This window comes from Folsomia candida, unplaced genomic scaffold, assembly GCF_002217175.1.
Source record: "Folsomia candida strain VU population unplaced genomic scaffold, ASM221717v1 Fcan01_Sc003, whole genome shotgun sequence".
Classification (NCBI taxonomy): domain Eukaryota; kingdom Metazoa; phylum Arthropoda; class Collembola; order Entomobryomorpha; family Isotomidae; genus Folsomia; species Folsomia candida.
In genome coordinates, this window is record NW_019091195.1 from 7157324 (window position 1) to 7177666 (window position 20343).

General features: G+C 35.8%; 2 protein-coding genes and 1 long non-coding RNA gene across 4 annotated transcripts in view; 1 reads left to right on the forward strand and 2 right to left on the reverse strand.

The window, feature by feature from the left end:
• The window catches only part of LOC110846010, a 29391-nt gene that overhangs the window by 7086 nt on the left and 1962 nt on the right, over window positions 1-20343 (forward strand). Inside the window, exons 2-4 of one of the 2 annotated variants that reach the window (XR_004834455.1) lie at window positions 11305-11412; window positions 11482-11570; window positions 14603-14822. This is a non-coding gene — a long non-coding RNA (uncharacterized LOC110846010). The remainder of the gene's footprint in view (window positions 1-11304; window positions 11413-11481; window positions 11571-14602; window positions 14823-20343) is intronic. The other variant, XR_002547554.2, reaches the window with a different exon arrangement.
• On the reverse strand, window positions 33-3181 carry LOC118435052. The gene is made up of 4 exons (XM_035850153.1): window positions 2612-3181; window positions 1048-1186; window positions 740-980; window positions 33-664 (listed from the first exon to the last, which is right to left on the reverse strand). The coding sequence occupies exons 1-4, from the start codon at window positions 3017-3019 to the stop codon at window positions 199-201; spliced, it is 1254 nt and encodes a 417-aa protein (XP_035706046.1). The 5' UTR covers window positions 3020-3181; the 3' UTR covers window positions 33-198.
• On the reverse strand, window positions 4680-20141 carry LOC110846008 (SH2 domain-containing protein 6). The gene is made up of 5 exons (XM_022092598.2): window positions 19831-20141; window positions 12281-12445; window positions 9518-9713; window positions 6304-6396; window positions 4680-5409 (listed from the first exon to the last, which is right to left on the reverse strand). The coding sequence occupies exons 1-5, from the start codon at window positions 19900-19902 to the stop codon at window positions 5111-5113; spliced, it is 825 nt and encodes a 274-aa protein (XP_021948290.1). The 5' UTR covers window positions 19903-20141; the 3' UTR covers window positions 4680-5110.

Sequence of the window (20343 nt, forward strand, 5' to 3'; positions counted from 1 at the left end):
CGTCGAAAAAAGTCAAATCTTATTGATCGGTCGGCAGACTTTATATTTTGTATTTATTTCACAAACGCAAATTGACGAATAAGTTTACTATACAATCTGAATGACTAACATGAAGAATTTCTGTAATAATTATGTCATAGGAGCCAGGACCTGGTAACTCTTCACAATTCATTTATTTTATTTATAAGATTCTCTTTATTACTCGGCCATGTCGATTTCGTTTCTTCTGGTTGATCTGCGTAATCGAGGTAACTCTTGACTTACCAAGTTGTCCACGTGAGCATGAAGGGACCTGATTGGAATTTGAGAATTCATCTTATTTTTAGAAGACAATGTCGGCGACTGATGATTTTTCGTAAACACGAGTCCACCTCGTCTACCCAAGGAACGGTTTCGTTCTCGACTGAGACGTTCGGAAATTTCCTTGGCATTTTCTAATTTTCTATTGATTATCATGTTGCTGCTGCGGGTACGACCGTGTGAAAGTGGCGATCTGGAAACTGCCCTTCCACCAACGCCAACAACTAGACTGCTGCGTTGCGAACCTCTACTTTCTCTCGAAATGCTTCGAGTTCGACTTTTTAGTTTGTTGTCATTCCCGTCGCCTGAACTGGTAGAAGAATCTCGAGCTCGAATTTGTAACTCCGATTTTATTTTCTCAAGTCTACGAAAACATTATTAAAAAGTTTCATATGTCGATTATATAAAAGATAGAAGATACTTGAGTATCTCATTTTGCCTCAATTGAGCCATTCTATCTTGTTTAAGCTTCTTCTCTCGAATGTAGGCTGTTGGATCGAAGGAAACTTTCCTGCTGGGGGATGGAGAGAAACTCCGGCTTCGTCTCATTATCGGGAGTGGGCTTATCCCTGGAGACCCGACCCTCCTCCTCCCCACAAGGTTGGCCAAATTTGTTTTAATACCTCTGCGACTCGCCGCTGCATTATCTCCTGAATTCCATAGGTTTAAGCTAATTTTCCCTAATTTTAAATATATTTAGCATTTTAGCATGGAGTACGGCTTAATAAATACAAGGCCAAATCTCACGTTTCATTTCGTCCTTCCGTTTGCACGTAACACAGCCAATCTGAGGTTGGCTTTTCCTACCCGGTGGGACACTGCTTCCATGAGTTAGGAGATAAATCTCGTCTTCTAAGCGCTCCTCATACTTTCCGGATGAATTTAGCTGAAAACATTTACAACAATATTTTTCATTGCCGACTGGCCATTGTATTATAAGTACATAGTCATTAAATTTCTAAACCCTGATGGTGCCACCAAGTCCATAAAATAATGAACCATGCCCATGCTCTATTTCCTTACAAACAGATATTCTACCTACCTGCCCCCTTAATATATATGTATACATACATGATAAATGTACTGAGCTCACTGAGTGACTTCAGTGACTACGACTGTGGAAAAATACAAGAATTTTTCGTGTTAGGTTTAATTAAAGGCAAGTTTTATAACTCATCACTCACACGCCTACGTACATACGTAATGCATAATTTATATTATTTGGGGATGAAAGTACATGAACTTTTTCTATAATTGCTTCAAATCAAAATTTTAATTATGGACTATATTGCTTCCCATCATTGAACAATCTCTTCCGATTTGAATAGACTCCTCCTGACTTTGTTCTACACTGTATTTTATATTAAAACGAAAGTGGCATTCAGTTTACGACCAAGTAATTACATGAGAAACAAGTGATGGTTGGTGGTATAAAAAATAAGGCATGTATGACACCCGAGGGAAAACCACACACTGACCACTACTGTGTGATCGTGTTTGGCGTTTAGTTTCCCTGTCGCTGGCTGACAATTTGGTCATAATTCATTGAAAGAGACAACGCACACCACCAGACTCGTCATCACCCTTCACACAGCTTTCAAAAGTCGTTAGTACTGAACTAAAGCAGTAGCTGACTGTCCATATCTCGTACTAAAAACAATGACAATGAATGATCATGATCTATTGGTCAAGTCTTGGTCAATGCGACGGTGACCAACCACAAAAAAATGCCACCAATGACACCCGCAGACAGCCACAGCAGTAGATACAGGCATACATAGTATATAAAAATGCACTGAATTCCTATGAAAATGCAAGTATTTAATATATGTAATGATATGCAAATCGAGTATGAATAAAATAATATGCATCGATTTCTTTCCTTTGTAGTCAACAATTTTAACAACCATAAGTGAAATTAGTGTACATAATTCACAATGTACGCATGTAGGTAAGCATTGTCCATTCCGTAAAAGAAACCATGAGTAATTTTGACCATCATAAATATCATGGATGACGCGGCGCTTCAGCTCTTTCTGCTGCATGGGACTCGTAATTATGGGAGACTGATTAAATATGTGCAAGTAGTGAATTTTTCTCCATCTGTAATTTGTGCCAAAAGTAGATTCATGGTAAGATTTGAAATGCATAGTTCGATAGAAAAATGGCCTTGTTAAGAGGTCTTTCACCCCTTTGAATCAGTGGAATATGCATGTAAAATAGACGCTAATCAGAGTTTATAGCTGGGCGTTTAGTTGGCTGTGAATAAAATGTTTAGAAATTAAATGAAAGCTGAGCGTGTTCGACCTACTTTTTGCTGAAGAAAATTATTTTCAGCCTGGAGCTTCTCGACTATTTTCAGGTGGTCTGCTCTCGTTTCCTCCAACGTTTCCTCCAGGACGCCAATTCTTAGCCTCAATTCTCCAATCAACACTTGGTCTTCTTCTTCCGGACATCTGCATCTCATCTTGTGAGACAACTCAGCACCACCCATCAGACCCAAAGCAAGCCCTTTTTCGCCATAATTCTTCACATCATTATTTTCAGTATGTTGGTGAATCTGCTTCAGGTTGATTACTTCCTCCTCAAGCGAGATTTTTGCATTTCGTAAAATAACAACTTCTGATCGAAGCTGGAAAATGTTTTTCTGCATCACTTGAAGATTTGGTGGCCCAGAATGGTTGAGGGGAATCGGATAATGAACCCTGCACACATACATACATAATTATGAAAGACACTGGCAGTTCAACTTCTTGTGCAATACTATTGACTCTATAACCAACCACATTAAACAATTTGACAAATGCATCTAAACTACTAATCCTATACGTAAATAATTACATTATCAACTCGTCTACTTTAAATCTTGCCCCTTGAGAACTAAAATGTTGATTCTATTAATGTCATTATCTAAGAGTAGAAAATCTAAATAAATAACTTTGATCCTTACTTGACATGCTATTAATGTTACTTAATATACTTACATATGTATGTACGTACATACATATATACGTATGCATGCACTGGGTAAGGTTTACTTTCCATTTCTAGCAATATATCATCATACAGCTCATCACGGTGTATACCGGCATAAGACGCCACATTGTGTCACGTCTATTATGTATGCATCTTGTTTGGACAACCTTCTTTGCTATTGTATGTCTAGGCTTGACCTTTCTATTTACCACATTGCATTGCATGAGTTTAGGTAATCTAATCTAGTTAAGAAAGTTGATAATGCAATAAAGTTCTCGTAAAGGCTAGACTTGTTATTCAACTTTGCATTTTATGGTCAACCAACTGTTGAGTCAAGACCAAAATGCTTCACATATCATACATAGCATTTCGTACACATTAGAAATGCAGATCATGCACCAGCTAGAAATATTCAGAAAAGACTTGCCTGTCAAACTCTGCTATGTACGCCACAATTAAATATTTCTTCTTTGAAGATCCACTCTCATTGTTTTGGCATAATTTGTCTTTGAGTCCGTTTCCTGCATGAATATGGTCACTGCTGCTGAAGCATGACGAGTTCAGTTCACCGTTATTGGGCTTGAAATTCGTCATCCTTCCTCCGCTCCCACTTCCAAGGGTCGTGGAAGACGAGGAGCCTTTTTGTGATCGAATGTTCTCCAGGTCGTTCAAATTCATCAAGTCCAAGGCCACTGATTCGCTTTTCTAAATTTTCAGCTTTCACTTGCCTTATTGTTATATTACTTTTGCATACGTACTTAAAGTTGGAATATGCTGAACCCATGGGGTTTAAAGAACCGTTAGTTATGCACAAATGTAGTTACCTTTAGCAGAGCTGATTGAAGCATGGATACAAAAACATGAAACGGTTTATAACTTCCAGTGCGATGTGTCAGATTTTCTACATCTGTTAATTATTTGTGAGTTAATAATAATGAATCAGAAAGGCGAATTAGTGCAGTTTTTAATTGATGAATGAGACTTTTAGCAGTACATTTTGAGTCATATGAGCAGCTCCATTCCTCGGCTGTGATTTTGTCTGAGAGTTTTATGGACAGGGAGGTATTCAAAGAAGGATGTTCCATAACAGTGAGGGACAACACGTAGTCTCTGCCGTCCTTGAAGGTCCATGGAGTGGTAATGTTTTTAGACATTTTGTGTTCTAATCCTGATTCGAATTTAAATCAATTTAGATTTCAAGACTATCATTCTGTTTCCATTCTGTATTCGTATTGTTTTTTAAAGCCTTCAATGGCAAACCCTTGACTTTTAGTATCGTAGTAACGCTTGGGGTCCCACTAAATATGTATGCACACAATTACAGCAAGCAAAGTATTCATTACAAAACTTTGTGCTTACACATGTCCCTTTTGCAATTTATGAATAAATAAATAAAACAAGTCTGTTTTTCTAGAACTGCATTTTTTATTTTTGCATTAACACATACATTGCACATGCTATTTATGAAACAAACAAACCCCCTTAAAATCATTACACACAGCCCAAGTCAAAAAATATTCAAGTTTTAAACACCCCATTGAATCATTTAAAGATTTAATACTACTGCATGAAGGGCATTAAACATTGACCTTAAATATGTCGTCCTTCAACAAACGTCCATCCTGTCAACTCTTGAAGTTCTGCTCATTAACGAACAAAAATTAAGTTATGTAAAGAAATTGTCCTTAACAATTATATAGCCTTTACGAATAATAATTATTTTAATAAAGATGAAAATGAAAATGTCGCATACAATCAGCCGGAAGGGAATAATTTTTACGGTCATTATTACATTACACATATTGCAAGGCATGTGGCTTTACAATAATAATATCTAACATTTGTTTGAATAAGAGTAAACAATCGGTGGTTGAGTGAGCTTCGTCTCCCCGAAGAACTTGCCGTTGGAATGAAGTTGTAAATGAGTCTTTTTATAGGTGTCAATCATCTCGGCTACACTTTCGAAATGCATCTCGTTAAGTTTGAGGGTTCCTAATGCAAACCTGGAATCGCTTCTGAGACGAATTTGAATGTGAAAAAGTCTCCCATTGAACCGGATGGTGAGTGTGAAGGGAACCATTGGGCCACCCCCATGATGACATTCTCTCACGAGGAACGCACCGTCTGTCGTGTCTGCAATTCGGGGACAACAAATCATTCACATTCGTATAAATATGTATGTAGATACCGACGTGTATCTGTGCAACAATGAAAATGAAAACAGTCCAAACATGGTTTGCTTCCTCATTGTTCATCCTCATTTTGAAAGAAAAGTGCAGAAGCTAACTATGTACATTATTAATAAAGAAGAAGCTTTAAGGTGAGCGAATCTCTCTGGTATATGAAATTGGAGCACATTAATTTACAACAGAGGCACCCGAGCCTTCCTCATGATTTCTCCGTCATACATATTTAAGTCCAAATTGTTTCTATTTCTCTTCTACAAATTGACACAACTAAAAGTTCTGCTGACATTGATAACTATTTAACTGCGCTCTGATTCAATACAAGATATAAAGACATCTGTGAGACAAAGCTAACCAGATAGTTGGCTGAAGTCTTAAAATAACCAAATCCTTTGTCCTCAGTTGCCAATCAAATCTGCCATCCTCACGACTTTTTTCGTTCACTTGTCTCCCGACAAGTTTAAAATTGGCAATTTTCGTTTGACTAATGAGAATAATTTACACTCCTGTCAATCTTCACGTGCAGTTTTGCCAAGGAGACAAAAGAACATTTAACGAAACATGTAAATGAGCTGGGAATACTATTAATTTCAGTTTCTCTGTCATTTTACACGTGTACATATAAATACATATAATTCTACCTCCGTTTCTCGAGTGGCCTGAATCAATCATTTTTTTCCTGGTTAGTGTTCCTTTTTGTATTAATACGAGTGTTCATAAATAAGAGTAAGTTCATAAAATAATAATCGTCACAGAAAGCAGTTCACGTTACAACTCAAACCGTGTTATTTATAATTCTCAAATTAGTGCCGAGAAATGACACGAAATCGTGACCACTTACAATTTTCTAATATTAATTCGGCACGGCTTCGGTCTACACGGTAAAACCATGGGTATTTCTGCAACGCATCCTTAATCTGGTTAATCTGAGGACCTGAAATAATTGAAAATCCGATATTAAACTGATAATCACTGTTAACTTGATTTAACTTTTATTCATTTTTTCCACATTTAATGAGTCATTTTTGCACACATTCGAATAATTAATAAGTGCGGTATGCCGAAAAACAGATTTTCTAAATTTCAATTAAACTTGTATATTTCCACTTCACGCATAAATAAATCTGTTAAGACCAACAATAATTTCTTACATATTAAACAAAATGTTGACTCAATTAAATTCTACGCTTCATTTCATTTCATTGTGTCAGCAATACGCAAATTTACTTTCTCATTGATTGCATGACTTTTTGGTCTTTGATTTGAAACCATGTTTCGTTTGTGGCCCGCCTCTAAACTAAATGACTCGAGTCACCACCAATTTTTAACTGATTGAATAGTTCCTCGTTCACGCTTTTACTCGTTTATTATAACTGCCCGTTCTCGTTTGATTACCGTGATGGACAGCTTGAGTAAGCCTTCATTGTTTTATAATTACTTGCCGATCGTGCAGCCCATTCAGCAATAATATAATATTGATGGGACTCTTTAATCATCGTGTACTTACACGGTGTAGAATTATTATCGACTATGCCTAAGTACATGTATGCATAAATTGGTGCTGCAGCACAATCGATCATAAAGTGTAAAGTACGGAGACAAAATCTGAGCAATATCATAATTATTGGTTCAGTCAAATCTTGATAAGCAAGTCATATTTTGTGGTTTATATGAAAATACATTCTAAGCACGAATTCAGTAAATGTCAGCACGGATGACTATAAAAATTTGCATATGCATATGAAACGTTGTTGTTTGCGGCGATTAAAAAATCACGAGACGCACAAATATTTAGGAAACAATAGAATTTGTCATTGGAAAACGGGATGAAGATGATTGTCGAAATTAACATTTTTGTTTACAAATAGTATCCATTAATGATCGTCCGCCCATATATTTGTCAGATCCCCTATTCTATCTAGCTTGATTTGGTTCTGAATTTGTCCTGCATACACATTTATATAGACGTACGTATGTGTTAAAAATTAAGCTAGAAAGACTCAGAATTTCAGTTATCGTCGATTCGGATTTTGAGCTAGAAAGGTGTTCGCTTTACGACATGATTCTCACGACTTGTATTAATTTCGCAGCAAATGCGATGTAACTTTACTTTTTATGGATTAATGGTGTTTTGTTGGTGTTCACTGGGACGCAGTACTTATGTGGCGTTAAAAACACCGTATAATTCCAACCAAAACATGTACATACATACATACGTATATATGTAATGAATGGGTATTCATGGTACATCTTCTGGTACAATGAGGTGTAATCTTCAATTTAATCCACGTTGTTGAGCAAGGGGTAGTGATACAGTGGGCCTCCTCAGACACACGAAAATATCGTCGCTTAGAATTTCGCTTCGTTTTTCGCTTACTTCCTGATAGGCGAGCTCTGGGGTAAGCGAACAGAAACTCAACTCAGAAGTGGGGTTAAGGTCGCTTAGCTGAAGTCTCAACAAAATTTTGCAAATTTCATAATTTTGGCCATGATATCGATAAGCGAAAAACAAAGCGAAATTCGAAGCGACGATTTTTTCGTGTGTCTGAGGAGGCCCAGTATTTCTTACATATTTCTTATGTGCACTCTATGCCGGCAGTATTTATGGAAGTATGATTGAAAGCCACAAAAGAGGAAATTGGGTATAAGACGCTCCTACTTCACGATGCATTAATTGACCTAATCACTCACTGTCCTGTGCAGCATGAGTTTTAACCACATCGACAACAGCATGGTGAACAAAGAATTTCTCCATTTCCCACTTTAAGCTCTAAAAAATCTAGCACAACCACCATATACATAAAATGACATTGAAAGTACGAAAAACTGAAATTGGTGGTAATTAAATTGAAAGAGCAAGTGAATTATGTATGTAAATATGTACCTCCTCGTCATAGTATTGGGTTGCAAGCCCTGAATAAATTGAAATAGGCATTGTCATGTAAGAAAAGTATGCACAATGGGGCTTATTCTGTCATTAACTTGCATATTCATTGAGATCTATTTGGTCAGTATAAATGGCAATAAAACGCAATAAAATGGACATCATCGTGTTTGGCAATTTAGGACTCCATTGAGTCACTAAATTACAAACACTAACATTTCGCAGAAAAAGGAGGTTATTGTTCTGTTCTTCGAATGGAGATAATAATATAAAAATTGTAAAAATCAGCAGCAAGTGTGTACCATTGTAAACATGAGCACGGTTTTAGTGCAAGTTATTTACAATTTCAACACTTATAAATGGATTTAGTGACCGAATTCGTCACAATGAAAATCTCAATAGATTGGTTGCATACAGGAAAAACATAAAATAACAAAGTAGGCAGCAGTCGTTGGCGTTGAGTGAGTCGATGGAATGGAATGATACTGCAACCATTCAAACTCGCGATGTAAAGGGTGCTTATTATTATTGCTGAAATAGGTTATGAATTAATCCATAAGTTTAGATATTCCTCCTTTCTTCCCTTCTTTCGAATAATTGAAATCGGTACAACCACCTTTTTTATAGCTCCCAATTGCATCCTTGCATCTTGCCAATTTTACGAGAAAAGTTATTGGTGTCGTGTTTTCATTAATTGCATCAAACATTGTGGCAAATAGAGTGTGACTATTTCTGATTCATGCGAAGAAGGCAGGGTCGCATAGAATTTGCACCCTTTGGTTCGAATATTGGTTCACCCATTCGAAGTAACCCATTGATTTCAACCAATATTATTATTTCGGTATTACATTGTGTTTCCGTATTATGTGGAATAGTTAACCGTGCCGAATTGATTCATCAAATAAACCGTGCACCATAACCTTGACTGATCCAAAACAACAGTAGCTATTTTTGCATAGACCTGTTATGCGTTGACTGTAACTGCTCTAATTGTGAAATATGCTACTGTTACATGCAGACGTACATAATATGTTTCGGATGAACAATTACTGTAATTTTTGATGACATTACAAAACATCACTATAATTTCTGTGGAACTTGATGAAAGTACATAATGCGACGAGTTGGAAATATACATAAATAAAGATAAATTTACAATAAATTTGCTTACCAAGCTCAACAGCTCTCTTGACATTTTCAGGTGGTGAAATACTGTTGAAATTGTTATTGCCAGCAACAATCGAATTTTTAGTGACGTTGTTGTTGTGATTTGATGTCTTGTTGTCACTATTTTTTACAGCGGCCAATAGGTTTTTTTGACTCAGTTTTCTTTTTAGCGTCTCAATGAAATTTTTAGACTCTTCGTCCTGAAACAACAATTAGAACAAAACAATAAAACACTTTCTTCATGTCTTGAGAGATTGATGAACAAAAAACGACAAATTCATATTTAATCATCGATGGCTCATTATTTATCTAGAGTGTAATGAATTGCACATTACTCCATGTTGTATGTGTGCGTAATGCAGATAGTAAATAGTGAATGGTTAATTTCTATTTCGTTCCCACTGCACAATGTTGCATTTTGCGTATGGCTTGTTGTGTGATGTACTCCGGACGATCATTATTATTAAAAGTTGCGTGTAAAGTGAGGTGACTATATGGCTGAGAGTAGTTTAAGCAATAATTGGCAACTTTTTTGCTAACAATCGGCAAAGGTGAAAAGCTTGAGATTAATGAAGCTTAATTAGTTAAAAATGACACGCCTTCTACATAACTACATATCTTATGACTTTGATGCTTGTACCAATTTTAATAGTTTAAATACTAATAGTGTGTCAAATTCTCTAGAGTTTTCCTTAAAAATGAATTTATTGACCATTAGCAGCATCATTACAGTTTAATAATTGAGTAACTTGTTCAATAAGTTTTCGTTCATTACTTATGGGCTGTAGATGTGACTCTAAACGTTGTCTCGTGAAAGTTATGCTACATCCTTGACATAAGATTGGAGTACAAATAACTGTGGAATCGACAGAAATTCTTTTATAGGCGCCTGAAAATCCTAGAATAACGGTATTTAATATGTTCAGGTCTGATTACACACCAACCGGGTGACAACTCATTACACGTGTACTTTGGGGTGCAAAGTACATTTGTACATAAATGTGGCGAATTCCTTTTTCACAAGCTCAAATCTACAAGAGCGTTCATAATACACCGAATAAAAAAAGGCCTTTCAGCAGAGTTTACTCCTATTCAACCACCTCAGCATGATTCCTTTAATGCAGACCGGCAAACCGACCGTCTTCAGATTTTACGACTGAGTCAAATTAAAATTTCTTGCACTAGGAAATCTTCATTAAGAAGATTACCCCAATTATTTCTGCATTAACACTTAAAGAGTAAATTGTATTTCCGTTAATTCCGGTGAAAATTCATAAACTCTTCTTAACCTTGCAAAAAAGCTTATCTGTTACAATGGGTTTCTTATTATTAACAAGTTGCTAATGCGCATTTTCTACGGTTAGACGGTTATGAATGACACGAATCAAGCCAGCACATAAATACGTCATAAAAAGAAAATGAAATTTGTGAATACGTTCAATGGTAAGATTCCTGCGCTTTACCTTTCCTTAAAATTGTGAAGGTTAACTATTGAAAATTGTGAACATCTCTTGCAGAGAAATAATTAATGAGTGTTCTTCCGAAAGTTGGTAATGAATGGATGTGTATGTGCACAGAGTGTGCTTGGAATCTTTAGTCGATGATCAAATTGTTTGACCAATGACCACAGTGTAAATCACTGCTTAATTTTGCTTCCCTTGTGAATTTAAATGACTTGGTTTGCAGAATGTGGTGTGAGCGTTGGTTAGACATGTGTAAATGGTGGATTTAGTTATCATATGTATAATATAGTTACGTATATCTTATAATTGAACCCTCTCGTTTTTCTAGATTAACCACTATTCGAAGCGTACGTGTTTGGCATGATCTCATGAATCACGTCTAGTCCCCAGCAAATCAAATTTTACGTCAAATCAAAGTCCGTTACACGTCAAACAGGTATTACAAATAAGTTCAGATTACTTTTAATTACTACTTCTCAAATGCTCTATAATGAGATAATTATAGGGACAATTTTTTCTGGAAAAATAGCGGCACATTAAATAGTGGTTTACGCTCAAGGACTGTACAATTTTCAATTACCTATATTCTAACAGGTAATCCTACAACGTATGATGCACATGTTGTGGCTTATCGTTGACACTTGCTAATTGGCCAAACCTAATACTTCCTGCCTTTGAATGAATACAAAAGAAAAATATAAATAACCACAACAATCCAAGCAAGGACCAGATTGGACAAATATTATCCTTTTCTTTATCCGAGTGTATACAAAAACTAAAGTCAAATGGGACATGCATGCGCAAATGTACACAAAGAGTGAAAGTGGCTGAGATATACATACAAACAAAACTTCGTTGGATGTGCAGTTGTGACCCTTCGAGGTTGAAAGTGTTAATCATCCTAATAAGCTATAAAACTAATTTGAACACGTTATGTTTTCATTTCCCTTCCACACAGTGAGACTGATTCAATTTTTTCAACTGCTGCGGTCATCCACTTGCCGTATAAAATCTCACGCCAACAAACTTGAAACATTCATCTTCCCAACCGCAATAGCCTTCACAATTTCCGATGAATGAGAACTGATGCTTGGTAGACGATACCTCGTCGCAACTTTGTTTAATATTCAGTTGAATAGCGCACATCACAAAAATTATCTTGCAGGAATTCAAGATTTAATCAATTCCTTTGTTTTTCGAATTAGAAAACTCTGGTGCTGTTTTTTGTCTATCCGTCAATGAAAAAATATATACAAACGAATCAGGAGAGATATTGATTAAAAAGTAAAAATGATCAGACAAACCTTGGTAGCGCGTGTTGGAAGCAGCACATTTTCAATGTACTCGGCAGCGGAAGGCTTGTCATTTTCATCTGCAACTTTGTTCAGCCATTCTGGTACAACTGTGGGCACTGGTCGTGTAGGCTTTCCGTCAGGAATCTCATAAATCTCGCTGTGTTGATGTCGAACCTGTTTAAGAGATCAAAAAATTAAGTTTCCTTATTGGTTATGTCATGTAACGGATCATTGATATGGTCACTTTTGTATCGTTTGTATGTGGTAACAAATATTTGCGTGGGTGCCAAAATTTTACCTATAGATATTCAATTAAAATTGAAATTGTTTGTGGGGTTGGCTGAGGACCATTTCTGCTAAATTTTATCCGTGTGATAACTATTTTAGTACATACATATCTTAAAATTCAGGTTTTCTATAATTTTTCAAGATTATTTAAAGGACCTACATTTTGGAAGGAATGAACATGAAAAATTTCTCTATTTGGATTACATACACGTTTGAGAGCTATTATTTACTGTTTCCCGTGAAATGAGTTCCATTTAGTGAGATACAGACATTGCACATTGGTGATTGAGATGGCTTGCAAACTAATTTTGTAGAAAATATCTAGGTAGCGATCAAGAAGTTTATAAGTTACATTACAACTAAAAATTTGAACTCAACACGTCTCGTAAATGTACACGAGTAATGAAAAATGGAATGTTTTCCATCACGTCATGAAAATGCGGACGTTTGATGAGATGCGGAATAGGAATTAAGGAAACCGTGCTGCTGACCAGTGAGTGATTCATTGCTGGCTACCAAACATCCGTGTGCGAACGCTCAATCATGGCATAAACTACTATGCGAAAGTAATTTTAGTGCAATTTGCACAAGTCACCTGTCATTACCCTTTAAATTTAACCACATTGATTATTTACTGAATGACCCTATTACCGCATTTACAATATTCGTGCTGCACTACAGAACGATTCCCAACTCAAGTAGGTCCTTGTACATAGAAAGAATCAGTCGATAGTCGTCAATAACGATTTTTTAGCACAATTACTCTTTTAACCACGTATGCAGATTGTTTGTTTTTCATACCTATATGTATATATGTACGAGTCGTTTAAAATTCTTGCAAACATGCCTTACATAATTGGCAAATTATTTAAGGAAGTTGGTAAAAATCGCCAATTATTATTGACCGGAATCAATATATTCATATATTCATGCTTTGAATCATTATGCCCAATTTTTTAACTTTAAAGTGTAAACATGAACAACGTATCCCATTAACATAATTTGGATTTCACAAGTAATTATTTTATACTAGGTCTCAGATTTATATCACTATAATTGACGTCCTTTGTACCACGAGTGCTCAAGTGAACTATTTTTTGTTAATAATGATGATAATTTAATGCTAAATGTTTTCGTGTATCGATAAGGAGAATGCATTAAATTTTCATTATCTAGAATTGCACAATTGTTATAAACCAAATTTATATATCCACTTTACGACAAATGTGCACAATTTTATTCCACCCCAAGTTGAGAAACACGATAAGGACTTATTTTATTTATGCTGTTACAACAACATGAGCAACAACATAAGACTGCCTCAGACTGTGTGTTATAACAAAGAATTACAGAGAATTAAATTACAGTCACCGAATATATTCCTGCATGTAAAACATTATGCATTATTCTGGCGTTGATCTGTAAGTTTTGTTTTTTTAAAGTGGAGCGAATAAATCATTTCAGCGTTCATCAGAGTAGGTGAAAGTGTGGACGGACGTAACGTTGCACATTACCAAATAGTTTCACATTATAAATTAATTAAGACTCTCTCACATTTCTTTTGAATGATGGTTTGTATCATTATTAAAAAACTTGAGAAGGAAGGAAACTAAGAACATCTTTTCAATTTTGATTCGTCATCTCCTAATTCTTATGAAGATTTTATTTAACGTCTCGATCCAAACAAGTTTCAAACTCATACATTTGAACGTACTTACACATGTACGTACACACCTCAGGAAGATGATGCATTATGAATGATATGCATTTTATGCGGGTGGGAAGGCCAACTAGTATTGTAATTAAATAAAAATAATTGCACTTTTCCTTTCATCTGAAATATCCAGATTCAATAAAAATTGCATTTATATATGTTATTAGTAATGAATTGATGATATACCAGTGATAAATTGCATAAATTAAAATCATCAGATTAAAGGGGTTGAATTTTAATAAAATTTATCTGCAGGACAGTTTTTCTTTTTCGTACATACAATATGATTTGTGCAAATAAAAAAATCTGCTAATTTCTTTTGATTGCAGATACAAGCTGATTCAAGTCTAATTGGAAAACTGTGTGATGCAACTTGGACTCAACGAGTGTGCGTAATGCTCGAATGAAAACGACAACGTCAAACAGAATATTGAATAAATTATTTTCTTGAATGGATTGAAAACAAGTACGCAAACATTTTCATCTTTCAGTCTCCTCATTTCAAATTAGGAGCTTTGGAAGGAAGGAAGATGTGATAATAGAAACGAGGTAATTAGTGTGAGGGTGAAATTGAATATTTTGTACGCAGAGTGACTCAAACACTCGAAACAACAAATTGCATTTTTTTAACTTGCGACGAGTACATAGGTGACTGTGTGGCAAGTAGCACCATATTCCATGCGAAGAGAGACACACAATGTGTTTAGAGGCAATAAGGCGTGTTCCCTGAAGGAGGAAGATGAATTCATTCTTCTAAACATAACTTAGAAAAGAAAGCGAGTTTAAATAATATCGAGCATAACAAATAGACGCATAATAATGATAATAATACAAACGTATAGCGCATCGTAAATGGTTCATCATCCGAAAATGAAAGTTTTGCATCTTGCTCCCAACGAGCTTTACCACTCCGAATGAGTTCCGCAGCCACCGTGATGGTTATTTATTATTAAGCATCATTATTATTGCTACACCCAGATAAATGCCATACGAGATTCACATTGTACGTATAAATAGGAGGAGATGCTGATATGTCACTCACACTAAGTGAATAGCCATCACAACAACAAAAGGTACAGACACAACCCATCACTAAATATATAAATATCTGTGCTAGCGAAAAAGTTGGATGGTCTCATATTCACCTCCACTCGAGAAAAATAAATAAATAAACAGTCCTTGCATTGCCTCCACTTGTAAGTTTTGCTATTTACTACCGGATACACAATCTTCGTAGTGTCACTTGAGGAAATATGTGTCACTGAGGATGAGACACAGGAATGTCTGTAGTGAGCGATGCTACTTAACTGAATTTACAAGTTAATGGCTCTCGACTGAATTTCAATGAGGATGGGACTGCATGCATGTCGTTAAGATTTTACACAACATTTGTTCCGTTTACTGATACGTAATATGCAAATGGGTGCATGTTTCATAAAAATTTCAGGCACATTAAACATTATATTTGTGACTGGAAGAATGAATGCAAAGTTAATAATAGAAAGTTTGATTTATGGTTCACATGCATGCTTGCGATAATCCTCTAAAATCGGAAATTTATCAAAATCTCGTATTTCTCACAGTATTTATTCGTTTTCTAAAATCCCACATTTCACATTCTAGGTTCAACAGTTGAAAATAATATAAACCCTTAGAAAACGCAAGCTACAATTCCTACAGTTCTAGAGACACTTATCAATAATTATCAAAGTGAGTGGATAGATTTTTCACGAATTATTCATATGCTTAAAAACTTGAAACTTTTCAAAACTCAATGAAATTCAATGATTATACTTCCGTATTACATTGTCTAAAAGCAATTTGGCGTTTGAAAATTATTTTAAGAAGTTGATAGATTTTCAGTGTGCCATATATTGCTTGTTCTAACCGTTGTGTTCACTTAACCTAAAGAGATGGAAATAAATATGTACGTACAGTCAATCCAAGAAGTATTGGCAACCCCAACGGAAGCTAAATATAATTGGTTATAACTTTTGAATGCATTATCCAATTAGCATGAAATTTTGCACACATTTGACAAATCTAATGTGGTACTCGATGATAATAATCCTTTGTTGATTAAAAATAGATTGTCACGATTTTTATATAATTTGTTGGAAAATTTGCGAAATTAGCCCACAAAAAGTATTGGCAACCCTTAATTTAAAAAATCATAATCATAGATACTGCAATTTTGTTTCGATAAACTGCTTCTAGTACCGCGTAGCACCCCCCCACGACGCAATAAGAGCAGAAATTCGCCTTGGAATTGACTCGACCAGTTTCTTTATAACGCTTTTTGATATGGCTTCCCAATCTTCTTTCGAACTTTTGACAAGCTCGTTTTTCGACTAGTGATTTCCCACCAGTCCCTCTTATCTCAACCCGTACAATCAGAATCACATCGGGAGACTATGTGGCCAACGAAAGAAGCATAACTTTTTCGGTATCCAAAAATGTGCACGGTTAATTTGGATGCATGTTTGGGGCCACAGCATTTTTGGAATATGAAATTCCTTCCTGGGTCATGTTTTTGTCAAATATTTTCCAATTATCGTTTGGAATGATTACTTAGAACTCCTTGGTCATGATTTCGTCGATAATGACCAGGTAACTACGCAGCGATCTGGTCATTTAACCCCGAACCATAATTTATTATCCTCTATGCTGAACTGCCATATGCACCTATTCGTTTTTCTGAGCCTTTTATTGCATCCAACAGACTTTAACCATTTAATTTGCTCCGAGTAGGTAAAATGAGATTATGTGAGACCATCAGACCCTTTTTCATTCATTCGAAGTCTATTAAAGATGGTATTTAGCCCGTTCCAATTTATTGAGTTGTTTCGTTTTGGGGACCTTCGCGCCTGTCGGGATACTGGACCCTGAAACCCCATGGCATGATTTTTGATTGATTACCATAATGCATGCAATGTTGACCCCACAGTTTGTACTCAAATTTACGATGGTTTTGGGAGCTGAAATCTTCCGATCTCTAGTGCTAATTTGCTTGATTAATCCGTTGATTTTAGGATTAGCAGGCATTTTTAATAGTATCATAGAAAACCAGGAACTTAAATTTTTTGCCTCATGTTCTTTGGCTACGTTTCGAATAGTAAATATCACGGAGCATGTTTTCTGTATGAGTTATTGATATCCAAGCTTGATTGTGAAGGAGGCACGATTATTTCTAGCTCCGCCAAGAATAACCCGTTTGGTGTGGACGTTTTGGTTCTAGACGATACCAATCTGGACTTACGAAGCAGATAAAGTCATATTCTGTGATCGGATTAACTTACCTTGATAAGACGCAGAGGTTTGTCGTGATAAAAATTTCGCACAAATAATTATGACACAGGTTGCCAATACTTTTTGGAGGTTCGTACCTGACTCGTTCGTATCAAAATCAGGATAACGTGCGGGTTATTTAATTTTAGTCGGAAGCATGATTATAGTCGAACACTACATTACATTTTTCAAATGTATGCAAAATTTCAAACTAATTGGATATTGCATGCAAAAGTTATAGCCAATTTTATTTAGCTTGCGTTGGGGTTGCCAATACTTCTTGGATTGACTGTATGTATGTATCCGTATTTACATGTGCAACGTGTAATATGTGTGTTATGATTCTACCTACAACAACGGGAGTGAGAAACAACTTTCATTTTCAAATATCTTACATTTAAAAATCTCACAGTTTTTGTGCTAAAACACTGCTACATCTTGTACTTCAAAAAATCCAACTAATTTCACGGAAGACAATTTCAGATTTATTACTTTTGAAATTACTTTTTATCGCGTTACGGTACTGGTGCATCGTTTGGATTCGAAAAACTCACGCAAATATTATATACTCGTTATATTATTTATCAGTGTTGTTTGTGACATATTCAGAGTTGGAAGATTTTATTCAGTTGGCTACTTCACATGAGAATTCGTTCATACCTATTAAATTAGCATTAGTGTTAGCACATTCACAGCTCTAAGACCTATTTATATAATTATGCAGGTACATATTTATGACGTCGTAAATTAAAATAATTTCCGTGTGGGAATTTTTATATAAAATCCATAAGTCAAATATAAATTAGATGGTCATGATTTATGCAATAAGAATAGATAATAATTATTATGCTTGGACAATTTCAAGTCCAAGAACACCTTCTCGTGGGTGGCAGAGTGTCTTAAGCGTCCGCATGTACACATGGTTAATAAATAAGCTTGTAAAACTATCTATTTATGATGCGCTTAAATCTTTAAAATACGTTAGGGCGACCACAAACAATAAGCCTACAAAAAATGTGAGTCAAGCGAAGGATCGTATATCGTTGAGAAGCGTGTACAGATGCAGGTTACATCTGTTGCCTACCTAAAACAAAAGTCCTTTGATTATGGCTCCATTGACCGTTATTTATGTAAAAATTACAAGTTCATGCATTGCACAATAAAACGTAGGCGAAACAGAACTTGTGAGCGCTGATGTCCCAATTATACACATTTATAGGTGGTAGTTAGCAGTTGGTTGTTTTATACACCTGTGCACTTCATTTTTTCCTAAGACGATTGACATTGACTTTCCAAATTAGTCTCTCTCATCCGCAGCAGCTAAGTAAGTACACTACGAGACCGCAAGAATAGCACGATTCTCAAACTTGTACATTAAGATGATGGCTAATTAATGTTTTATATAACACCTTCGATAACAAACAAGTCCTCCATTTCTGTATCATTGACAATTTTTCTATTCACTTCAACTGACAAATGATGCATATCGTGGTGTGAAAGTCATTGGATGTCTAATTACTGCTTTAAGTTTAAACAATGCGGAGCTCGCCAGCAGCTGCCTGAACCACCAGCCAAATTGATCTTGAAATGGGTGTAGGGCATTGACTAATAACTTTAATACTTCCAATATTGGGATCAACCCATGTAACCAAAAGGATGGCTTATCGGATGTACAAGAATCATAGTGCTGCCAAGAAATTGAATCAGCCAAAACCTACTTGAAAATAATTGCATCACCAAAAATGATGAGGTACAAGATAACCTTTAGTTTGGCTTCAGTCCATGTTTGGAATCTCCTCTGTCTCCACTTTGGTGTTTACTATTGGTATTGTAGCAATACCTTCCGAATAAGCTCATGATTAATAATGCATGCACTAGTTGAATGACTTATGTCATACATACATACATTTATATTCGACCTTATCACGTGCATTCAATCCATGCGTGAGCTCAAAATGGAGAGATGTGGTATCGAAATAACATAAATTATTTGTGCTGAACGATACAATCGATCCCTGATTTGATATGGGTTTCATATTGTGATTGCATATGTATGACCTTCATTATAGATTTCTTACTCTATTGCCAAGCACTGTGCTTGTCCAAAATGGTACGACCAGTGTGAAACAAAGATATGAAAATTAATTTAAAATTATTGGCTGGCGACAAAATCTGTCTCTCTCTCTCTTTCTGCCAAATCTCATAAGTATGCTAATGTATTTCCGTTTTGGGTTTATGTCAAAATGTCTCAAAATTCCAATTAACTCACTGTTTCTTCGTCCACATCGTCATCAAAATCCGATCCCCAGTCGCTGACATCGTCACTTAAACCGTCACTCATCCTTCTGCTTTAGTTGAATGAACTACATAAATATATCTCAATTCCTATTAACTTGCCGGCAATATTCTTGGTAGACACTCTCGTGCTCGGCTACAAGAACATCATGCTCTAATTTTTTGCACGTAAAACCACACTTTCATCAAGCTTGCTTTGTCTCACTCCAAGAAGAAGAAAAAAAACTAGTGCACGAGGTGGATGTGAACTGTCGAAGAACTCGGCGATGACTGAGCGTCTGCAACGCGATGGTGTTAACTAAATCCATTCACCCCTTAAGAACACAACCCTCGTCTCATCTTTCTCCTTTCTGCAACTCCTTCGCATGGCAATCCTAATCATTACGCTACGCTTTACAATGTGCATATTTCTTACAGCAAATTACTGCACGAGGCATGCTGCCACTACGTCAAGAGTGTCATTTTAACTTGACATTTGAGATATGAT